At 39.2% G+C, this 24,939-nt stretch overlaps 1 protein-coding gene across 2 annotated transcripts in view; it reads right to left on the reverse strand.

Moving 5' to 3' along the window:
• Positions 1 to 21,538: 21,538 nt before the first annotated feature.
• Positions 21,539 to 24,939, reverse strand: part of LOC114651263 (neural cell adhesion molecule 2-like) — a 1,104,951-nt gene continuing 1,101,550 nt past the window's right edge. For both annotated transcript variants that reach the window (XM_051927215.1, XM_051927216.1), the window contains one exon: positions 21,539 to 23,165. In XM_051927215.1, the coding sequence (XP_051783175.1) occupies positions 23,051 to 23,165 (115 nt within the window). In that variant the 3' untranslated portion in view covers positions 21,539 to 23,050. The remainder of the gene's footprint in view (positions 23,166 to 24,939) is intronic.

The following is a 24,939-nucleotide window of genomic DNA, read 5'->3' on the forward strand; positions in this document are numbered from 1 at the left end:
AAACAAAATTAAAACAAATGTTGGTGTAGCGGGGCTACATAGTAATAGTGTTGTTCAATGTTTGTACTGAGTGTGTTTTGTTTCCATCGTCCCGTTTGCTGTTTATGTGTGCGTCAGTGAATGTCGTCCCCGTAGATACAGGGGGGACGGATGATAGAAAGAGACCGCAGCCCCAAGATGGAAAACACCTGTTTACAATCAATCAATTTCATCCGGCTCATTACTATATAAACAATGAGGAGGGAACAGACCGGGAGAGAGGAGAAAGACGGAGATTACATTTTCACGTCAACGCACCGACTTTACCTGCTGTTTTCCACATCGCGCTTTTGTAACCAGTTTGTTTTTTCATTCCGCCAGACTTACTTCAAATCAATTGTCACCAGAGACCCCGGGGTTGGACTACATCATCCACCACAAGCTGAGGATTCACGGTGAGGTTGCTCCATTTTTTCCAGGACATACAAACACATCACTTATCTGTTGATCAGTCATCGGCATTCAGGACAGTTATATACTTGGACTCAAATTCATTTTCATTGCCATTTTCCGTATTCGTTCATTGTTATTCATGTCTTGTGTTCGTTATATGTTACTGGGACAAGGGAGGGTTTGTTATTGTGTATATGCAATATACAATACAATACAGTTTATTTTTGTATAGCCCAAAATCACACAGGAAGTGCCGCAATGGGCTTTAACAGGCCCTGCCTCTTGACAGCCCCCCAGCCTTGACTCTCTAGGAAGACAAGGAAAAACTCCCAAAAAAAACCTTGTAGGGAAAAAATGGAAGAAATCTTGGGAATATATATATGTATATATATATATATATATGGTGTTGTCACGTTGCTGCTTTGGTGGAGGGATATACATATATATTCTACGTGGGGAATGTGCAATAGTGTTTTGTTGTGTTCTATTTAATATATTCACTTATTTTTACATATCTGCTTTTTTTGTGCTTATGTTTAAACCGTCGATTGTGGGGAAAAGTTTATTTGTTAGAGGTACGGCTTGGTATTTATAGATTAGCCTCAGTTATTTATCCAGGCCACAGGTCTTGGAAGTGTAGCTGCCGGCTGGGTAAGGGGTCGGCCGTTACAACGATTCCAGAATGGCTCTTTAAAAGCTTACCCACCACTCCATGCAATTAACTGATAATGCTGTCATTTAGCGAGTTTAGGTGTGCTGGATCCATTTCTTAATCAGAGGTTCTCTACCACAAACCACTTCTTAAAAATATCAGATTTAGTGGAAAAAAAAATATTCTTTGTTTTATGACACAAGTGTTTTTCACGCACAGAATAGTATTTTTTACTGGTAGTATTCTTCGCTTTTAATGATAGCTAAGGTGGAAACAACCCAAAATCAAACATTGATTACACATTTTTTGCTCTCAACTCAGTATTTTCTTTTTTACTCTCTTCCAAGGAACTTCTGTTTAGAAGGAAAAAAGATTTATTTTTATTTTCCAGAAGAGAGAAGGTTGCTGTTTAAATGTACTTACTGTAGATGCTACATGTTTTTAACAATCCATTTCCTGCACTCTCATCTGGATTTTTTTTCCCTGAGAACATCTAAGAACATGTGCAGATGTTCCACCAGGATATCACTCATCTGGCGAGACCTTCTAGTGCACAGGTGTCGAACTCCAAGCCTGGAGGGCCGCAGTGGCTGCAGGTTTTCATTCTAACCATCTTCTTCATTATTGACCAGTGTTTGCTGCTAATTAACTTCTTTTGCTTTAGTTTTAATTAACTTAGTTGTCTCTTTTTATAATTAGCAGCCAAACAATAACGACACACAAAACGAGCTGCCACATGACCAGCTCACCTGTGCCCATCACACAATATCTGAAAATAAAGAAAAGTGAAGGTCTCGGTGAGGTTGATCTCTCAGGTCACCAAAACATTTTGATGAACAGTTTTGGAAATGTCTGCTGTGGCAGAATGAGAGCAGCAACAGGCCACGGAATGAAATAATGGGCTTAATGAACAGCAAGAAACGGCTTCTCATTAATGGATTGGTTGGAGTGAAATTGATTGGAGTTTGAAATCCCAGTTTAGCTGGTCATCTGTTGGCTCGTTTCACATCTCATTTCTGTTTGGCTGCCATTTCATGAAGAAACGAATCAATTCAGAGGACTGAATCCTTAAAAACAGGGCTATTAAAATGAAGGGAAAAGGAGTTAATTAGCAGTGAAAACTGATTAGGAGAAGGGTGAGAATGAAAACCTGCAGCCACTGCAGCCCTCCAGGCCTGGAGTTTGACACCCCTGTTCTAGTGGAAAGTGGACTGAGTCTGTGTTAGAAGACTTCTGTTGGTCATTTTGCTGTCAAACACTTTCAGAGATTTATAAGGGGGAAGTTCGCCCTGCCCGGGGTTTGTTTCCTGCCTTGCACCCTGTGTTGGCTGGGATTGGCTCCAGCAGATCCCCGTGACCCTGTAGATAGGATATAGCGGGTTGAGCACATTGCTGGTTGGGTGATTTTTCACCAGGACACTGCAGTATAGGTCTGTGCTTATATAATAATGAACTCAATCAAAACTTGGAAAAAGTTGAAAGAAAAAATTAGAAAGCAACAGTTTTATTATCAACAGTAACTGTCAAAAAAATAAAGAAACCATTAATTTCTTTATTTTTCATCAGCAGCACGACAAAGTCTGAAATTGAATGAGAGTCCCAGAAGGATGGCAACACACAAAGTGCTGGCCTGGAAGCACATGAGCTGTAAATATAACACATTTCTTTGTGCTGTCCATGGTGGCACACAGCACATTTGGTGCAGGTTCCATATCATCCTATCACTATCATCAAAATATTCATCTTGCAATAAGTCTAGTTGTTTGAAAACATCAGCAGACTTATACCTATAATGTGACGAAATAACTACAGAATATCTATTTATAGCACTATTTCCACAAGCTGTTGTGTCTTAAAAAACAAAATAAATGAAAACAAAGTTCTATGGGTGCCCACTAGATGGCAGCACTGTAGTAGATAACTGAGACATGGCAGCAAAGCTGGGCAGCAAGCTGGCTGTGTCTATGGTGGCTGTATACTGAGGTAAGAGTTCTCTCGTACGTCACACCTTGACAAGCACGAGATACGACTGAGCTCGTACCTCACATTCAAAATGATAAGCTTCCTGATAAGTACTAGTTATATTTAAAATAATATGTGTGATTTATCTTTTTTCAAGTATAAATAATTCATTTACAAAACATAGTACATTTTTTGTCTCTTAAAAAGTGGACGTGATAGAACAATTATGTTGCCAGATTTGGATTTAGCACCCTCACGTGTATAAAATACAAATTAATGTTTTGACAGAAGCAAAAATAAAAAAGCAAAAAAAAAAATTTCTTTGAATAGTAAATATTTTAAGTACCAAAATTGGATTCTACAGGTACCCAAACATCCATAGGAAGGAACCTTCATCAAAAATTTGGTGCAAACTAACTTTTTTCTATAGCTTTAAGTGTTTAAATGCTCTCGTTTTATTCTTGTGCTCCTATTTAAGAGCTTTAAAAACATAATTTGTTATAATAATGAGCAGATTAGGTATATAGGCTTCTCTTGCTTTTTTGCAGCTAGTTTGATCTTGAAAAGTGAATTTTCATAATGCTAACACATAATTACCATTAATTTAAATGGAAAAAAAATGCATATTCCCTGGTCCCAAAAACTGTACCCCTCTTCTTGTGAATGAAAATTGCAGAACTAGTTTAATGATAACTATAGTCATCAAATCAAACTCTAATAAAACATTTGCCCTTTATTAAATACTGTTATAAATTGTGGTGTCTTTAAGTTTCACATTAGAATGAATGGCCATTTGAAGTTTCTTGGACCTTTCCAATTATTTCCCAGTGTTTTTGGAAGCTAGTGAGCAAAGACACACGAGCAACATGTGGGACAAGTCAATTGTGGACCTAGCATGAGAGTATGAGAATGACTGAGGCTAGGACTGGGTATCAACAACATCCAGCCCCGCCCCAAATATCTGGTCATCCTTCAAACATCCAGCCTTGGCCCAAAATTTCAACCCTTCACCACTCTGCAGGTTACAGTGTGGGGTACTTGGAAGGACTGGCATGATAATTAGGTGTTAGCACTAGCAGTGTAAAAACTGAAATTCATCCCAGACTCAGCCTACACCGAATATTCAGCTTCATTTTGGTTGGGGGAAACCTGCATTTTAATGTTTCTTTGTGCCTGCTGTTTTTGTTTTTTGTTGGTAAAAGTGGTTTTTGCAGATTTTGGAGTTGTAAATGTAAATGTCCATTGTGTGTATGGTGGATGATTTAACCTTTTCAACTGACAGATGTCAGGCAAATGGCCGAGGCCTGAAAGACATGTTGAACTGAACAGGGGTGAAGTGCATTCTGGGAAAACTGAAAGGCAAGGCAGAATCTTTTGCATAGACAGTCTGTTTGCAGTTTAGCTTTTGATTCTCATGAGTACTGACCTTGAGCTTGTGTGGTTACTTCCCTGTATTTTGAGAAAATGTAAAAGTGTAAGCCGCTCTGCTAGAGGACAGTTAGCCAGGTTTATGTACTTAATTTGGGCATGAAGAGAGTAGAGAGTGATTGTCTTTTATTATAACTTTTCTAGTAAAGTTTTTTGTTTTAGTTTTTTGTTCAATTGATGTTTTGTTGCAAAATAGATTGTTTGGTTACTGCCTTTCTGACATTTTGAGAGGAGTCACAGACATTTAAATGGAGGATACTATCTTCTTGGTTGCTGGACACTTTGCAAGGAGCTCTTGCACCAGCATTAAATCTTTCTTTTCACCTTTTGATTAAGGATATGTAATAATATACATATGTATATATATATATATATATATATATATATATATATATATATATATGCATATATGGTCTTTATTACGCTAGTTAAGTTGTCATGGCTGTGGTCACATGCCTCTTAAAATCAACATCACTTATGGGAAATGTTGATTGGCATATTGGCAGCCATTTTCTATTCAAGTTTTCGTATGGGTATATTCTTAAAAGACTTTATTATATTTACCTTGTGTTTTTAAAGTCTTTTTGGTGAATGCTTTTGGGCTAGGACTTCCAATTATAATTTTTGGCTTATTGTTTCGGTACCTTTGAAGCAGTGTTTAGATTTCCCACTTACAATCTTTGTGTGTCACAGGTTATGTCTTGTTTCCAGGTATTCTGTTTAAAACCTGTCTCTCTTTTTTCAAGATAGCACAGGAGGAGAGTCTGGGCTCTGAAGCACTTCACGTTCACCCCTGGTATACCTTGGAAGCATTTTGGGGTCAATGGATAAGAATCACCTGACCAAGAGCTTCATCCAGGAGCTCCAGAGTTTCTCCACAGGCACCTCACCACTGCCCCTGTATTACCTGACTAGGGTTGTGTCAACAGTTCCAGCCAAGACACCTCTCCATGCTCTCCATTACAATATAAATATACTGTAAATAGCATAACAAATTAACCCTTAAACTGCCACACACTTGGGGGTTAATGCACCTCTGGACGCCAAATACTTTTTTGCTGCACTTTTTAAGTAAACGTCACAATTCACAAAGAAAATGTGAAATTTTAATGGAACACATATTTTTTTTCATGCAAAGAGCATCACAATTACTGCAACCCGGATCATTTTATACACTGTCATTTTACACAATTCTTACTGAATTGTAAGAAATTTTATTATACTGTATGTACAAGGAGCAAATGATGCCATTGATGAAATTCAGTAAATCAGCCATCTGCGCTTGAACTGGCTGCACACAAGAACACACAGAGGTAAATACTGATGCTGGCAGGCCAGTCTAGAGCAGTGGCTGAATCCCAGAGACAGTGGTGCTGCAGTTCTGCCGGAGCCAGCAATGGTCATGAGTTGGCTGCTCAACGAATATACAGCACTGACTGATCAGCTCTGATGTGCTGGCAAATTGCTCTGGGAAACAACTTTAGCCGGTTGCGGAGTTCAATGAATGTACGCCACCGAATGTATGTCGCCGAATATATTCAGCACCGGCATGCTGGCAAAATGCACTGGAAACCGACTTTAGCTGGTTGCGGTGTTCAACGAATGTATGTTACCGAATATACTCGGCTCTGGCATGCTGGCAAATTGCATTGGGAGCCGGCTATAGCCAGTTCCAGCGATTTAAGGGTTAACCTCCTTAGCGTTAGACCTGAGCGTCACTTGGATTGTGAAAATAGTTTTAAAAGCATTAGCCCTGAGTGTTACTTGGACAACTGTATAGATACGTCTCACGTAAGTGTTAGACCGGAGGATTACTCAGGCTGTAAAAGTGTTAACAGTGTAAGTCCTGAGTGTTACTTGGGCAATGTTATAGGTAAGTCTTACGTAAACGTCAGGCCCGAGCCTTACCCGGGCAATGGTGTAGACGCATCTTCTTCTAGCCTACTCATAGCGTCTTGTAAGAAACGTTTCTCAGCAGCCTAAGTGTTGCACACTCTTGACAGTGATATGAATAGTGATGTTGAAGAGCCTCTCACCAACAGTGATAACGAAGTAAATCTGTCTTCAGGCAGTGAAATTGAAATGGACAGTGAAACCAAAAGTGAGTCTGTTGAATCCGAAAGTGATGCTCGTGTTTGGGTTTCTGTTGAACCTGCTGCAAATAAACCAAGTGCCACCTCATTTTGATTTTGTGGGGCAGTCAGGAATAAAAGTGAGTGTTGTCAGCCAAGATCCACCTACTTACTTGGAGTTATTTCTTGATGATGACGTAATTGGGTAATTGACTATACACCTACACCACTGTAAGATATACCATAATAAAGACACATATATGCAGTGTCACACACGTGCGCATGGGAGGCAGCTAAAGGATCTAAATGAGAGTAAGTCCACGCCAGACCAGGGGGTGGCGGAGTGTGCTGACCTTTTTTCTCACTTTCCTGCAGACTGTTCATGGGAAATTTCACTTGGCCTGATGACATCACTTTCCGTTTCTGACCTTGACGATATCAGTTCCGGTTCCGGGTATAATGACGTCACTTCTGGTTTCGGGCCCTTGGACGATGTCACTTCCGGTGTAGAACCCATGGACAAAGAGCCTGCCGGTTCTGGCCCTTTTGATGACGTCACGTCCGATTCCGAGCCTATGGAAGAGGACCCTTCTGCTTCGGCCCTTGATGACTTCACTTCCCTTTTTGGCCTTTAAAGCCACCATATTCTCCTAAACTAGTCAGTTCTATCTTGGACTTTGGTCTGTGCACATCAGTGCTATCAATTTACTCATTTTGAAGTCTGGGGACATTATAGAGGTGGCTGCCCCAAATCTTTTTATGACTCCTGTCTCTGGTTTTTGTAACCTTAAGTATTAACATCATCATCATCATCATTATTATGTTGCTATTATTAATAATAATATTATTATTATACTTTTTACACTTCTGACTTTGCACATTTAGTGTTTTGCATGTTTTACAATAGAAACATGAGATATAATAAAAATGTAATTTTTCAAAGCAAAAAATGCAAGTTTATTTGAGACAAAATGTAACGCTAAAGAGGTTAAATGCACCATCAGCCTTTTTCAGCCATATTAGCTGTCTGGGATTTTTTTAAATGTCTTGCTACTGTTATTCCTGCCAAAGATGTTTTGGCCACCTGTGAATCTGGGTCATGTGTCATATACACTCTCATGGAACAAATTATTTGGAAAACCTGTAAACCTTATTATTCATGCAATTTTTTTAATACGCTTATCGTGTGGCAGGAGAGGAATGAATAAAACCCTGCAGATGCAGGTCAGAAACTTCAGTTAATGTTCACATCAAATACCAGCATGGGGGAAAAAAATGTGAACTCTGTGATTTCAACCATGCATTGATTGCTGGAGCAAGACAAGCTGGTTTGAGTATTTCTGTAACTACTGGTCTGGAATCTCCTCGCACAGCAGCGTCTACTCAGAATGGTGAGAAAAACAAAAACCATCCAGTGAGGGGCAGTTCCATGGACAGAAATGCCTTATTAATGAAAGAGGTCACAGGAGAATGGCCAGACTGGTTTGAGCTGACGGAAAGTCTACAGTAACTCAGATAACCACTCTTTACAACTGAATGCACAACTCATCGAACCTTGAGGTGGATGGGCTACACCAGCAGAAGACCATGTTACTTACACACTGTATACACTGTATAAAAAAAACAAAAAATAAATCATAAAATCACACCCCGACTAATACAGATGTTGGCATAGCATAATCACTTGGACCAATAGCGTGATTTTTCTGCATTCGACTTATACGATCGACATTATAAAATACCAGAAATTATACTGTAAAATCAAGATCCGACTTATCCATGGGAGAACTTAAATGTGAGTGTATACGGTACTTATAAGCCAAGAACAGAATGCTGAGGCTACAGTGGACACAGGCTCACCAAAACTGGGCAGATGTAACCTGGACTGATGAGCCTGGATATCTGCTGTGGCCCACAGATGGTAGGGTCAGAAGTTGACCTCAACATCATGACTCCATGCACCCAACCTGCCTTGCAACAATCCAGGATGGTGGTGGTTATGTGATGGTGTGGGGAAGGTTTTTCTTAATACCAACCAATCATGAATGCCATGGCCCATCTGAGTATTGTTGTTGACCTTGTGCCACAATTTATTGCCACAATTTTCCCAAATTATATTGTCTACTTCCAGCATGGCAATGCAGCATGTCACAAAGCAAAAGTTGTCTCAAGCTGAACATGACAATGAGTTCAGTGGCCTTCCCACTCACCAGGTCTGAATCCAACAGAACACCCTTAGGATGTGGTAGAACAGGAGATTCGGAGCATGAATGTGCATCAGACAGATCTGCATAAATTGTGTGATGCAATCAGGTCAACATGGACCAGAATCTCAAAGGAATGTTTCCTTGGAATCTATTCCATGAAGAACTGAGGAGAGCAAAAGGAAGCCCTGGCCAGTATCAGGGTAGTGCTCCAAAGAATTTCCTCAGCAACCAGTGGGTAGCGCTGCTCCCTCTCAGTAAGGAGACGTGGGTTCCCTTCCCGGGTCCTCCCTGCGTGGAGTTTGCATGTTCTCCCCGTGTCTGCGTGGGTTTCCTCCCACAGTCCAAAGACATGCAGGTTAGGTGCATTGGTGATCCTAAATTGTTCCTAGTGTGTGCTTGGTGTGTGTGTGTGTGTGTGTGTGCCCTACCTGGGATTTGTTCCTGCCTTGCACCATGTGTTGGCTGGGATTGGCTCCAGCAGACCCCTGTGACCCTGTGTTAGGATATAGTGGGTTGGATAATGGATGGATGAATTAAAATGATCAAAAGGTCTTACAGATAACTAATTTAAGTGCAACAATCACAGACTTATCATTAAAAATGTATTTGCCATTTTTTATTGTTCTTATGATGGCCAGTCCACAGCGGCTCCTGCCTGGCACTTGTGATAGACTGGTACATTTCACTATATGAGGGACGTTCAAAAAGTTTGCGCACGTTTATATTTTCGTTGGAAACGGTGAAGGTGGAAGGTGGAGTAATTGGTCGTGTCTGAGATTGTCATGTGACTAATTCTGTCTGGCAAGCTGGCTGCCTTTGCAGTTTAGTATAAGAGTTGTCACCCTGTGGTGAAGATGGCTACCAAACTTATAAATTGCACAAAAGAGGAGCAGCATTCTGTCATACGCCTTTTGTGGGCAGAAGGTGTGCAGGGAGCACAAATTAATCTCTGCATGTGTGAGGATAAAGTTCTCTCTCGTAGAGTCGTCTATGAGTGGATTGAAATGTTCAAAAATGACCGTACTAGTGTGACGGATGCAGAGCGCTCTAGACATCCAGCTACATTCATGACCACGAGGAATGAAGAAAAAACCCTAAAGTGAAAGCAGTAGTGCATTAGTGAATACGCGCTCAACCAAAAACATTATTTGCTGATGGCATTAAAAAGTTGGTATAATGTTGTGAAAATTGCATTACAAAGGAAGGTGACTATGAAGAAAAGTGACGTAATTTGTTTTTCGAAATTCTTAATAAATAAAGTTACAAAAAGTTCAAAACTTTTTTGAACGTCCCTACTAAAATACACGTTTTACTTTATCAATGTACTAAAAACAAAGCAAGAAGAATTTAAATTGCTATTACTTGGTGACCTCTGTATTTATTCAAATGCGGATGAATTTTTATATAGTTAACCTTTTTTGTTTTTTTTAAATCTTTTACATGTATACATTTTCAAGAAATGTAGCCCTTAATTCTCAAAAACAAAGGAAGATTACAAAAATAAAACATTACTGAAGAAGCTCTGCTGAACACGTATCCACCAAAACCTACAGTTTATCTTTGCAATAAATCCAGAATGTCCACCAGCAGCCACAAGGCATATTTATCTGATAACAACAGCGTCCTTGGCAAACAACTCAATGATAAAACGGGGCGGCAGAGAGATTCAAAAAAAGAAAAGATCTTACAGAGTACAATACGCATAGAATTAACTTTGATAATGGTAAATAAAAATTTTGCATGCGGACAATTAAAAGAGGAAGAAATAATGAATTGCTAGGAATAGGACAGGCAGTACCTTATAAAATTAAACAAGCTATTCCAAATTAGAATGAATACATAATTATTTTTTCTTACATTTTTAATTGTTCTTATAGTTTTGAGGAGGTGCACTATATTGTTGCTTTCTGCCCTACCAAAAACAAACGAGAGTGTGTGATTATAAAAGTTAAAGGGAGACGACCACAAAAGACTTCATTAAAAAAGGAGAGGAGCTCCTCACAGAGCAGTAGGGAGTGCCAGGCTGTGCAACACCATAGAAGTTTATAGCAATGAAAAGAAAACTCTCCTTTCCAAGAATACAACTTGTCATTTAAGTTTGTCAGCCTTGTTAGTCCTGTATAGAACCTTCTAGTGATACATGTTGTAAATGACGCTATAAAAAATAAACATTGATGACAGCGTATAGAGAGATACCTAAAGTGTGCGTATCTATCTGTCTGTCACCTGGACAGAGCAGGCAGCACTGTGAGGATTCTCTTTTTTGATTTCTCCAGTGTCTTCAGTAGCATCCTGCCATCCCAGTTAAGGGGTAAACTCAGAGATATGAGCGCCTCTGGTGTCCTGGATAATGGACTGTCTGTCAGGGCAGACCCCAGTTTGTGAGGCTCAAGGACTTTGTCTCTGATATGCTTGTGAGCAACACTGGAGCACCGCAAGGAGCAGTCCTGACTCCTATTGTCTTTGCTCTGTACACCTCTGACTATAAATATAACAGCAGGTCATGCCACTTACAGATGATTCTGCACTTATGGGGAGTATTGATAAGGGGGATGAGACAGAGGAGAGTAGTCAGGTGGAGGTGTAAAGAGAATTGTCAGCACCTTAACATCAGCAAAACCAAGGAACTGATTATTGACTTTCACTGCACCAAAGAGCCTCAATGTCCGGTCACTAGTCAGAGAAGTAGATGTAGAGGTGGTCCACTGCTCCAAGTACTTGGGGGTCCACATTAATGACAGTTTGGACTGGTCTTGGAACACGAAGGAACTATATAGGAAAGGACACAGCAGGCTCTTTTTTCTTAGGTGACTGTGTCCCTTCAATGCTGAAAGTGACATTCTTCACACCTCCTACAACTCTGTGATGGCCAGTGGGATTTTCTACACTGTGGTGTGCTGGGCTGGTCACATCACCTCAAGAGAGGACCACCAAATCAACATGCTAATTAAAAGGGCAAGTCCAGTTATCAGACATTCTCTGAAACCCCTGGAGGTCGTAGCACAGGAGATTTTGAAAACAAAACCGAGTGCCACTATGAACAATGCTGCACATCGTCTAACACTGAGGACTTTCAGACAACAAATTATTCAGCAGAAGTGTGTCAAGAAATGAGACTGGGGGTCAATAATACCAACAGCAATATGTTTGTATAATGCCTCACTGGGCCTGGGGCTGCCAAGGCAGAATGTTTGTCTTCTTTATTTTTAAATGTTTTCATAGCGTGTGTGTGTGTGTGTGTGTGTGTGTGTGTGTGTGTGTGTGTGTTTATTTATCTATCTATTAATGTATTTATTTATTTAAAGAGATCTGTAAAAAGCAAACTTCACCTTGGGGACAAATATCTATCTATCTATCTATCTATCTATCTATCTATCTATCTATCTATCTATCTATCTATCTATCTATCTATCTATCTATCTATCTATCTATCTATCTATCTATCTATCTATTATATTATGCCTTTCATCTATCTATCTATCTATCTATCTATCTATCTATCTATCTATCTATCTATCTATCTATCTATCTATCTATCTATCTATCTATCTATCTATCTATCTATCTATCTATCTATCTATCTATGTGAGTGTGTGTGTGTGTGTGTGTGTGTTAAGCATATACAAATCATGTTTACCCTAAAAAAAATACAAACAAAACATTTGGTTCACCACAGGATTTATAGCAGGTATTTTTTTATATATCCAATGTTAATATCGACATGAAGACTTTTTTAAACAAGCATCTATTGTAATTTTTTATCATATTAATTCATGATTTTAAGCACATATTTCAACGTTTTTTTAACTTGATTTAAATGAACTGGAGAGAAAAGTCATATTCTTTGCATACATACTTTCTAGAGCTTTCTCTTCTTCATTTTCCAGCCTTTGCTCCTCTCGTCATGCACGCCTAATCCGAGGGCCGGCTTACCACTGACCAGGAGGGGATTTGATCCAAGTGGTTAAACGTCAGGCATCCTCTCTGCTATGGAACAGGCAGGCCTCTTCAAATGAAAGTAAAAAGGACGTGTTTTTTCATCAGTACATTATTAAATCTCATCGAGTTATGCTGAGCAGGGGACTGAACATTCTAGAAATTACTTCAGCAAACCAAGTTAACTAAGCCACAGAGGTGTAAAAACAGGAGTCTGTCTTTCACAGATGAGCAAACAATGGCATATGATATATTATGATAATTACAAATATTACATCTTAAGAATTTAATTGCTTTAGGTGTAGAAAAGTTGTCAGCGTAAAAATGAGACTGACGAAAGAGATAGACATACTGTATGAAATTTGAAAGCCGTTTTGGACAAATTGTCACCCGTTGTCTGGTAACTGGGACTGGGACAGTATCCACTTTACATATCAGCATTGTCCACTTTATAGTGGATCTCATTGCTTCTGCTCTTTCTGGAGCCTCACCAAAGTTGTTGTTCCAAAACACACATTTATATAAATTTAACCGACCAGCTTTAAAGTTTGGCATGAAAAGGTGGTGGCCATACATAAAAATGGCAAACCACCTCACATTCCGTAATAATTATCTGAAAACGAATACTTACCTTAGAAATTTAAATGAAAGATTATTTTTCCATGTGGAATGGGGGCGCAGTGGCAGCACTGCTGTCTCACAGTTAGGAGACCTGGGTTCGCCTCCCTGCGTGGAGTTTGCATGTCCTCCCCGTGTCTGCGTGGGTTTCCTCCGGGCACTCCGGTTTCCTCCCACAGTCCAAAGACATGCAGGTTAGGTGGATTGGCGATTCTAAATTGTCCCTAGTGTGTGCTTGGTGTGTGTGTGTGTGTGCCCTGTGGTGGACTGGCACCCTGCCCAGGGCTTGTTTCCTGCCTTGCGCACTGTGTTGGCTGGGATTGGCTCCAGCAGACCCCCGTGACTCTGTGTTAGGATATAGCGGGTTGGATAATGGATGGATGGATGGATGGATGGATTATTTTTCCCTACCAAGCTCAGAGCATTTTGCATTTAGCTTTTTCAATTAGTTTTCTTTTTTTCAGAAAGGGATTTTGCATGATATCAGAGGATAACTGTAAGGCCCCGTGTCTGTATGGGTTCTGCTCGAGATACTTTCACTTCTTGACTCAATTCTAAAGATTTCTATTAGGTTAATTAGTGATTCAAAATGGACTCATTTTAGCCCCTGATCACACTGCTACATTTTTCTTTAAAAAACACAGACATTAGTCTCCATTTTCACCTGTAATCCACGTTACCCTAGCGTATTTAAACCCCAAAAATGGAGACTTCTGAATATGCTCTCCAGAGACGTATACTATTGAAAAATGCAGCCTTAACATTTTAATATGGACGGGTGAAAATCGCACTCTGATTGATTTGTGCTTATTATGTGGCCCTTCTCTGATTGGTTACTTCTCCATGCAATGTCTCATTCCCTGATTGGTCACCCTTCACAGAAGAAAACCATATTCTAATTTAGCAAACACAGAAGAGTAGCTTTCAATGACGCTTGTTGTGTTGGTTACCAGTATGCATCTAAATTGAGTTTTGTTCATTTTGAAGGCACCATACATTTGGAAAAGGCAAATAATTTACCATTCACTACAGTTTTACCATGAAACCTATGGTTGGCAGAACTACCACACTTTAAGGTATTTTTTCGTTAATGCACACTTGCCCAATGTAGACAATATATCTTGTTCTTAGCTGACTTTGTAGTAGCTGGCACAGCACAGACCTTTGAGATGGCACAGACAAATAATATTAGAAAGGGGCATTTAGCAGATGTGGCAAACCCGCTGGCTTAACGTGTAATGGACTTTCATAGAATCATGCCACTGTGGCATTGTGCCATGGTAAAACATACAATATAAAAGGGTCAGTGCTCTGAGAAAAAGGCAGGTACCTTGGCATTACATCAGGATCCTGTCCAATGTCTCAGTTCTTATAGAATTATAAATAAATCCTAGAATGTGTGAGCTAAATTTTTAAGACTTTTGTTTTACTTCAACACTTATTTCATGTGCATTTATAGTCATTTGAATGAGGACAGAGAAAATGCTGATATGGTTGGAGATCATTTTTTTCCCTCCATTTTGTTAATGAAAACACATTAGTGTGGACAGAGCTTGAAAGTGGGTGTAGACCCTCGAATGGAGTGGCACTTGGATGGTTCCTGCCTTGCAGCCAATGCTGAGGGGATAAGCTTCACACTGCCCTGAATTCAGTAAGTTTAAGAACGTTGTGTTATTTTGTATTATCTATCTATCTATCTATCTATCTATCTATCTATCTATCTATCTATCTATCTATCTATCTATCTATCTATCTATCTATCTATCTATCTATCTATCTATCTATCTATCTATCTATCTATCTATCATATATTGCCTTTCATTTCTATCTATCTATCTATCTATCTATCTATCTATCTATCTATCTATCTATCTATCTATCTATCTATCTATCTATCTATCTATCTATCTATCTATAGAGCCTTTCACATCTATCTATCTATCTATCTATCTATCTATCTATCTATCTATCTATCTATCTATCTATCTATCTATCTATCTATCTATCTACAGTGGTGTGAAAAACTATTTGCCCCCTTCCTGACTTCTTATTCTTTTGCATGTTTGTCACACAAAATGTTTCTGATCATCAAGCACATTTAACCATTAGTCAAATATAACACAAGTAAACACAAAATGCAGTTTTTAAATGATGGTGTTTATTATTTAGGGAGAAAAAAAATCCAAACCTACATGGCCCTGTGTGAAAAAGTAATTGCCCCCTGAACCTAATAACTGGTTGTGCCACCCTTAGCAGCAATAACTGCAATCAAGCGTTTGCGATAACTTGCAATGAGTCCCAGGCCTGATTACTGCCACACCTGGTTCAATCAAGAAATCACTTAAATAGGAGCTGCCTGACACAGAGAAGTAGACCAAAAGCACCTCAAAAGCTAGACATCATGCCAAGATCCAAAGAAATTCAGGAACAAATGAGAACAGAAGTAATTGAGATCTATCAGTCTGGTAAAGGTTATAAAGCCATTTCTAAAGCTTTGGGACTCCAGCGAACCACAGTGAGAGCCATTATCCACAAATGGCAAAAACATGGAACAGTGGTGAACCTTCCCAGGAGTGGCCGGCCGACCAAAATTACCCCAAGAGCGCAGAGACGACTCATCCGAGAGGTCACAAAAGACCCCAGGACAACGTCTAAAGAACTGCAGGCCTCACTTGCCTCAATTAAGGTCAGTGTTCACGACTCCACCATAAGAAAGAGACTGGGCAAAAAACGGCCTGCATGGCAGATTTCCAAGACGCAAACCACTGTTAAGCAAAAAGAACATTAGGGCTCGTCTCAATTTTGCTAAGAAACATCTCAATGATTGCCAAGACTTTTGGGAAAATACCTTGTGGACTGATGAGACAAAAGTTGAACTTTTTGGAAGGCAAATGTCCCGTTACATCTGGCGTAAAAGGAACACAGCATTTCAGAAAAAGAACATCATACCAACAGTAAAATATGGTGGTGGTAGTGTGATGGTCTGGGGTTGTTTTGCTGCTTCAGGACCTGGAAGGCTTGCTGTGATAGATGGAACCATGAATTCTACTGTCTACCAAAAAATCCTGAAGGAGAATGTCCGGCCATCTGTTCGTCAACTCAAGCTGAAGCGATCTTGGGTGCTGCAACAGGACAATGACCCAAAACACACCAGCAAATCCACCTCTGAATGGCTGAAGAAAAACAAAATGAAGACTTTGGAGTGGCCTAGTCAAAGTCCTGACCTGAATCCAATTGAGATGCTATGGCATGACCTTAAAAGGTGGTTCATGCTAGAAAACCCTCAAATAAAGCTGAATTACAACAATTTTGCAAAGATGAGTGGGCCAAAATTCCTCCAGAGCGCTGTAAAAGACTCATTGCAAGTTATCGCAAACGCTTGATTGCAGTTATTGCTGCTAAGGGTGGCCCAACCAGTTATTAGGTTCAGGGGGCAATTACTTTTTCACACAGGGCCATGTAGGTTTGGATTTTTTTTTTCTCCCTAAATAATAAAAACCACCATTTACAAACTGCATTTTGTGTTTACTTGTGTTATATTTGACTAATGGTTAAATGTGTTTGATGATCAGAAACATTTTGTGTGACAAACATGCAAAAGAATAAGAAATCAGGAAGGGGGCAAATAGTTTTTCACACCACTGTATCTATCTATCTATCTATCTATCTATCTATCTATCTATCTATAGAGCCTTTCACATCTATCTATCTATCTATCTATCTATCTATCTATCTATCTATCTATCTATCTATCTATCTATCTATCTATCTATCTATCTATCTATCTATCTATCTATCACACATGTACGAGTAGGAGGGAGCTGTATGGACCAAGTGAAGGTAATTCCAAGCCTGACCAGGGGGTGACAGGGTGCACTAAACCTTCTTCTGTTGTCTCTGCAGACCAAACATGGGAAAACCTATCTGATTCGACCTTGAAGACGTCATTTCCGGTTCTGGCTCCCAGAAGCACATCACTTCCGATTCATGACATCACTTCCGGTCTTGGCATTTAAAGCCACCACATTTTCAACCTTTCAACAGTTCAGTTGCAGACTCCAACTGATGCACATCAGTGCTATTTCCGAAACCCATTTCCAGCCAGGGAAATTATACAGGTGGCTGCCCCAAACCTTTCTGAGTATGTTGAGTCTAATCATTTCTATCTATCTAAATGTTTTCATAGCGCGTGTGTGTGTGTGTGTATTTATTTACCTATCTATTAATGTAGTTATTTATTTAAAGAGATCTGTAAAAAGCAAACTTCACCTTGGGGACAAATATCTATCTATCTATCTATCTATCTATCTATCTATCTATCTATCTATCTATCTATCTATCTATCTATCTATCTATCTATCTATCTATCTATCTATCTATCTATTGTGATGGGCGACCTCGGCCATTACCTGGCTGGGACACCAGCAGGATGGAAAGACTGGGGAGAGAGCATCTCTAAGGCACTACCTCCCCTGGGACACTAGAGGACAGCCTTCCTGGGTGGCTGTGGCACCACTGATTCCTGCAGGGCATGCCGAGATCTATCTATCTATCTATCTATCTATCTATCTATCTATCTATCTATCTATCTATCTATCTATCTATCTATCTATCTATCTATCTATCTATCTATCTATCTATCTATCTATCTATCTATCTATCTATCTATCCAAACATACATATATTACAGTAAGAGAGAGCCAATGTGCAAGAAAAAATAAAACATACTTGGTGGTGATTTCTTATTCAAATTCTGAAATCACACTAATTATGCAGGCCTTATTCTGTTGTGTTCCTTCAGGGGAGTAATCAGATAATTTAAAAGCGATGTCAGGGGTTAGGGTTATTTATTAGAGTTAGAGTTTTATTTGTTTATTTTTTTCATGGTATAAAGTTTCATCTATAGATACATAGATCAGTAAATTTATACATGCTACGAATGTTTCAATTTTTGACTGAAAAGTTTTTCTTTAAATTTCCCTTCCTGATCAGCTGAATTTCATTTGTAATTCTGTGACATTTAAAAACTTCTAGAGTCTCAATAATTTTGAAAGCAACTCTGTAAGTTTGTGTATAATAATGTGTGTGTTTATAAAGAGTATATATTGTGATGCATGTCTGAGGATTATCCTCCAGACTCATCTTAGGTAAGTAATACCACACAGGGAGAAGAAGGTGGGCACCAGTGCTAATTTTGCCCTTTTCCATTCCTTTCACGGTACTGATAGGTCACCCAGTGAGGTCAGCTGGCTCCGCCCCTTCCAGTCGCCTGCCTATAAGTCTCAAGGCAGCCAGAGGAGACGTCAGTCTGTGATCAGAGCACCCTGCAGCATGGAGCTCCAACCTTGTGACCTTTTTTAGACAAGACAAGAGTTTAATGGGCTTTCTACTTTGTTTATTTCAAAGTGTGCTTCCACCACAGAGCACCTGTTTGTTTTTCTAATTATATAGCTATGTTTTATAAGATCGGATGGATTTATTTATTTTATTTACTTTTTCTTTGTTACTTATTCATTCATATTCTCATCTAATCTTATTTTTTTTCTTTTCATGTAACTTTCTCTTCTCTTTGACATCTTGTAAAGAACTTTTGCCTTCATTCTTTGTATAAACATTTGCTATAGAAATGAATGTTGTTTTTCTTGTTCTTTTAGATGGATAAAAAGTGCCTCAGCAGTTTGGCTCCCCAACATTCATTCTCTTCAACTTGTTGTTCCTCTTTTGGCCATTAGATATGTTGTCACACATGTGCATCAGAAAATCTCCTCACAGGATTGATCAAGGTAATTTAATAACCCCCTGGGACGAGAGGGGTTGCTGTCGCCTTCTCTCCCCACAGCACCAAGAAACCACCCAGTTAGGGCACTTAGCCACACCCCTTCCGGTTCACCATCTTTCAGAAACCTGGCTGCCCAGAAGGATGAGACTTCTGTGACCAGAGCGACCCGCCAGATGGAGCTCCTGTGATAGACCCTAAATTCTGCGGTTTATTTTGTTTAAGTTTATTGTATTTAAGGGCATGAAGCATAACGCCAAGAGGTGTTCCTTTTGTTGGACATTTCAGTTGATTAAATGAGACGTCCCAACTTTTAGCCTTGTGTGAACCTGTCATTCCTGCACCCAGCCAAAATGTATATATAGGAATTGGTTAGGGTAGTGGCGAGTGCTGCCCACAAGGGGTAGCGTGGCATGGGCAAACTCGTCTACATATAAATTTAATTTATATTAGGTTCATTCACCCAGGGGAATATAATACTAAAAACTAATTGGGAACCACTAGAAGGAACTCTAACCATGGTTCAAATGGAGACCCTGTTCAAAAAGTAATTCCACAGGTATTGGACGTGATCCCAGACGTTGTGATGGGTTGATGTTCAAAAGGACCTTACCCTCATAATGTCATGGAGTTTGAAGTCGGGAAGATTATTAATGGCAAGAAATCAGTTGGTAGCTGCATGAAAAATGAGAACGATTATTAAAAATGTCACAAAGGTGAAGTTATTTGTTTGGAATTATTTGGGTTTGAAGATGACTACTGACCATAATGGACAAGTATATATATATATGATACAGTTATGGAACTCCATAAACTGAGAGGTAATGAGAAGAGCATATTCCATACTGCAAAGAATGAAACCTAAACAAGTGAAACATTTTAGATTAGATTAGATTAGAAAGACTTTATTAATCCCAGTATGAAATATCAAGCCATTAAATCTTGTGCTCGTTATTGTAAGATTCAAGAAATTTCTACTTAAGAATTTTTAGAGAATTATGTCATGTAAATTTTACTTACCCCAAAGGTGGATTTTTTTTGCTACATAAAAGCAAAACAACTCCCTTTTTAAGGTTGTTTTAAAATTTTTTATAGTTTATGCATGTTTATTTTTTGCAGTGCGGGTGAAGTTGTGACAAGCGAAATGATTTGCACAAAACTGAATTTGCAACAAAACTTAGATTTTCGTTTCTCATAAAGTGATGTTTCACAACCAGCTAAATTTGTACCACTAGTTCATATATTTTCTTCTCATTTTGCAACCTTTTTCTCCATGTTCAAAAGCAATGGGGGGAATTTATTGTAGTTCAAAGTGTGGTGGTGGAGTACATCTAGAGGCCTTGGAACCCCTGCAGATTTTGTTTTGTTTCTCCAGCCCTGAGGCGTTTATTTTTGTTTGTTTGATTTTTTCTGTCCTCTCGGCCATCGGACCTTACTTTATTCTTTGCTATTTAGTATTGCATAATCTTATTTTAACTTTTTATTTTACTTTTCTTTCTTCATCTTGTAAAGCACTTTGAGCTACATCATTTGTATGAAAATGTTTTATAGAAATAAATGTTGTTGTTGTAGAGAGCACTTTGGAAGCTCTTCTCCGCAGTTATACTCCATTGGCCTGGGTATGTAGCCACCAGCAAGGATCCTGGCTTGGATTGGATTGAGCATTTGGGGAAAGTGAGGCAGATGGTGATGCCTTTGCTCCTAAAAGAGGGGCGTGAGTGTGCAAGCAGGCAGTGCATGAGGCAGATGAGAGCCAGAAAGAGAGATTAGAACGGCCGAGAAAGCAGACAAGCGGTTCCACTGGTCTGGAAAAACCCTTAGCAATACTCCATCCCAAGAACTTTATAATACTACAGTATCTCATTTTAGTGATCTTTGTGTTTCACAATGGTGAAATCACATAAAAATATTAGGGGCAACCATTCCGAAAGGTATGCAAAAGAAAACTTGGCTTTATAGCGTGTTACTTGAGTGAGTGTAGAACGCCTACGAGAGGTAAGTGACTGGTGAAGGGGTTAAATGGAGGCACTTTGGTGCCGGTTGTCTGCTTGGGGTGTGACCAAGGAGCAGAAAGCATAAAGAATTGGTTAAGGTGTAAGACACAATTACTTTGAAGGGGACCCAATGGCCCAAAATGTGAGACAATCTTAAGGAACTGTGTATATTTCTGACCAGTATATCAAATCAAAATCAAATATTATGGCACTTTTTCAGTTCACCCCACAGTGTATTAGCATAACGTACTCTTAAGTGGCCAACAGGACAGCATGTAGTGCAAAGGGCCCAGTGTTAAAGAAAGCCAATGTTAAAAGCTCAGCTCACCCTGCCCCGATACCCACAAACTGAGCGGTACAAACTAGAAGAAGTGTAGTAGGCAGGACCAGAAACTACCTGGCTAAACTCCTATAATGAGGGTTAAACCAACAGAGCAATTTATAAGAATCTAAATCAATGTTTTTCTATTTTTTTTTTCTTAATTAAACATAAGCTTTCAGAGAAAGGTGCGATACAACTGAAGAACTGCTCCAATACAAAATGAATTTCAGGTCAGCCTTGAGAAGCTCTGAACACGTTGCTTAGTTATTCATTTAGGCACACATTTTCACTTTTGAAGAACTTTTTTTTTATTTAAATGACATTTCGTCACACTAGGGTGGACACAAACGTGGTACTACAATGTTAGATGATTAGTAAAGTGCCCCCATTTTGTACTGTGTAAAAGGGTCATTCGTCACAGAAATGCAATGCAGTACAACCAACAAACAAAGTAGGACAGTCATGCAGTTCTTTTTTTTTTTTTTTTTGTCCCCCCCCCTCAAAGGGGGGCTTGCTGGGGTATCCATAGATTTGTATTGCTGGATCTCTTCCAAAGCATTCCTTGGCAAAGCAAAAGTGCCATTTTCGGAAAGCCAAGCGCTTTTTTTCGACTGAAACAAGATTCCTGTAGATTTCACGTTGCGTCTCTTAAAAATGAAGAGTTTCCCCCTACCAACAATGTGACACGTGTAAACCATATAATTGCGACACCACTTGCGTGCCTTGTCAAGTAATGCCGTGAAGAAACGCTGGGCCTGTATGGCGTACAGCTCGTCATACGCATCACTGTTCTGCAAGATCTGTTGGGGATGCTGCTGCTGCTGCTGCCAGCTCCAGGTAACGCTGGCATAGTGTAACACGGATCAGTTCAATGCCACTACCCGAAATAGACAAATTGAGTGAAATATTGGACAAGTGGAAATGAATCTGTTTCGTAAGGTTTATACCCCTAATGTAAAGGTGCAGGTGACACTCAACCAAACATCAAGGAGGCGTCATGCGTGAGAAAGTGAATGCACGCTGCCCCATTGCACACTGAAAATAAATAGTACCACTAAGCCAAAATTTTACAACCATACACCTTTCCAACATTCACGTTTCCAAACGAATCGGGAAGTGGATGAGTCCCATTTTTGCTTATCTCCATTTTTTTTTAAAGCCATGGGCACACAGTAAAACTTAAAAACAGGAAAATCAAGTGTCTTCTCACACTTTCCAAAAAATAAAAAAGATGAGCCTTTCAATCACTAATTAAAATGCAATGGGTGTACTGGTTTTTAAAAGGGAGCTATGAAATACGGCTGGGAATATGTAGCTCGAGCAGACCACCTTCTGAATCAACTGGGAGTCAGTATGCTTGTGTGTCGTAAAGAAGAAGTAAAAATACAAAAGCAGACGGTCAGGGCTTAAAAACCTTTTCTGTACAGCTGCCACTGCAGACCTGAAGCATCTCCACAGGATTAGCTATTAACATAAAATTATACTTAGTGGTCTTTCTCCATATATATTTACACATTGGCTTAGTTGCCCTATTTCCGAGTTCACGTCTTGTATAATTTAGAATTTTTTTTTCTTTTCTCTCTTTCCCACTCTTGGTTTTGGTCACGGGGTAGCTTGCTATGAATGTTCTGGTATTACTGTGGATTTTCCATTATGCTTTGCAGTTGTCTTCCTTTGTCTGGATGCTGTTGTCACTATGAACCTTGACCTCAATGGATTCTGGCTTCAAGACCTCTTTTCCGTTTTCCTCTTTCAGCGGCAGCTTCCTGCAATATTCAATTGGAAAGATGTGATTAGTACAGATTGCCAAAAAAGAAAATAATAATAGAAATAACAATAAATAATAGTATAGGACTAGTAAAGCACACAATATATTCAATATAATATTTTCATTATAAAATTCATTGTGATTTTTCCAGTGGAGACTGCGTATTGTAAATTTAACCATGTGTGATAATCATACATTTTAATTTCCCTCCCGTGAGCTAATGAGGTTTCAGCGTGCTGTTTCTTAAGATAAATATGACTGTATAAAATCTCCAGCTGTGCAATTATATCTGAATTGGACTTTGTGGTATAATAAATCCGCTTGTACAATTATAGCATTTCAGTCTAGACCTCATCATCTCTTATTTGATTATTGGAAAGTCGGCTTTGACTAGTTTCTCCACTTAATGAAATCCCAAGCTACTCTCAGCCCATCACTCTTTAAACGGGTACGTCTGTGCGCGCATGATAAAGATGATGGCGAGCCACAGTGGACTGTGAAGGTGAAACTGCAGAATTCAATTGATGCAAGTCATCTTGATTTACAAGTATGTAAGGACACTACATATTTTTAGGTGTCCAGAAAGAGTGGATGAGCCAAGGTGCAAGAAATAATGGTGTTTGGAATGGTGATCGGTAGAGCCCCTCATTCCCCAAAATTCCATTGTAGATTGCATGAAAGTGGCCTGCAGTCGTCCTTGCCTTAGAAAGTTTTTTGGAAAAAAATAATGATTCAAATCTAAAAAGGAAGACTCTGACTTCACAGGGTCTTTTAAAACACGTAGCAGCCCCAGACTACAGTTGACCAGTTTCTGGATTTTACTAATCAGGTGGGCAGACATCAGTCAGAGACCTAAAGCCTGAAAACAGGGTCACCTTGGGAATGCATTTGGATTTTCCCCCTTTTCTCACTCAACACCACTGACTACAATTCAAGGGACCCAACTGTACCGCTTGTACCTGCTGATGGCCTGACCTCAGTCAAAGATAGATAGATAGATAGATAGATAGATAGATAGATAGATAGATAGATAGATAGATAGATAGATAGATAGATAGATAGATAGATAGATAGATAGATAGATAGATAGATAGATAGATAGATAGATAGATAGATAGATAGATAGCATAAGGCACTATATAGATAGATAGATAGATAGATAGATAGATAGATAGATAGATAGATAGATAGATAGATAGATAGATAGATAGATAGATAGATAGATAGATAGATAGATAGATAGCATAAGGCACTAGATAGATAGATAGATAGATAGATAGATAGATAGATAGATAGATAGATAGATAGATAGATAGATAGATAGATAGATAGATAGATAGATAGATAGATAGATAGATAGATAGATAGATAGATAGATAGAAAAGGGACTCTATAATAGATCTCTCCATCACCATCTCAAGTCCTGCTCTTCACCACACTATTTGGTCATCTGCTCGTTGCGTCTACAATTCCTTGCATTAAGGAAACCTTTCTAACGTTTATGCAAAAGTTTTTCTAACTGGGTCCCCATGTTCTTGTTGTAGAATTTATTTTTTCAAGGAACCCCTGACATCTATCCATCCATCCATTTTCCAACCCGCTATATCCTAACTACAGGGTCACGGGGGTCTGCTGGAGCCAATCCCAGCCAACACAGGGTGCAAGGCAGGAAACAAACCCCTGGCAGGGTGCCAGCACATACACACAACATACACACCCATACATCAAGAATACACTACAATTTAGAATCGCCAAGGTACCTGACCTGCATG

Source organism: Erpetoichthys calabaricus, chromosome 4, assembly GCF_900747795.2.
Source record: "Erpetoichthys calabaricus chromosome 4, fErpCal1.3, whole genome shotgun sequence".
NCBI classification, from domain to species: Eukaryota; Metazoa; Chordata; class Cladistia; order Polypteriformes; family Polypteridae; genus Erpetoichthys; species Erpetoichthys calabaricus.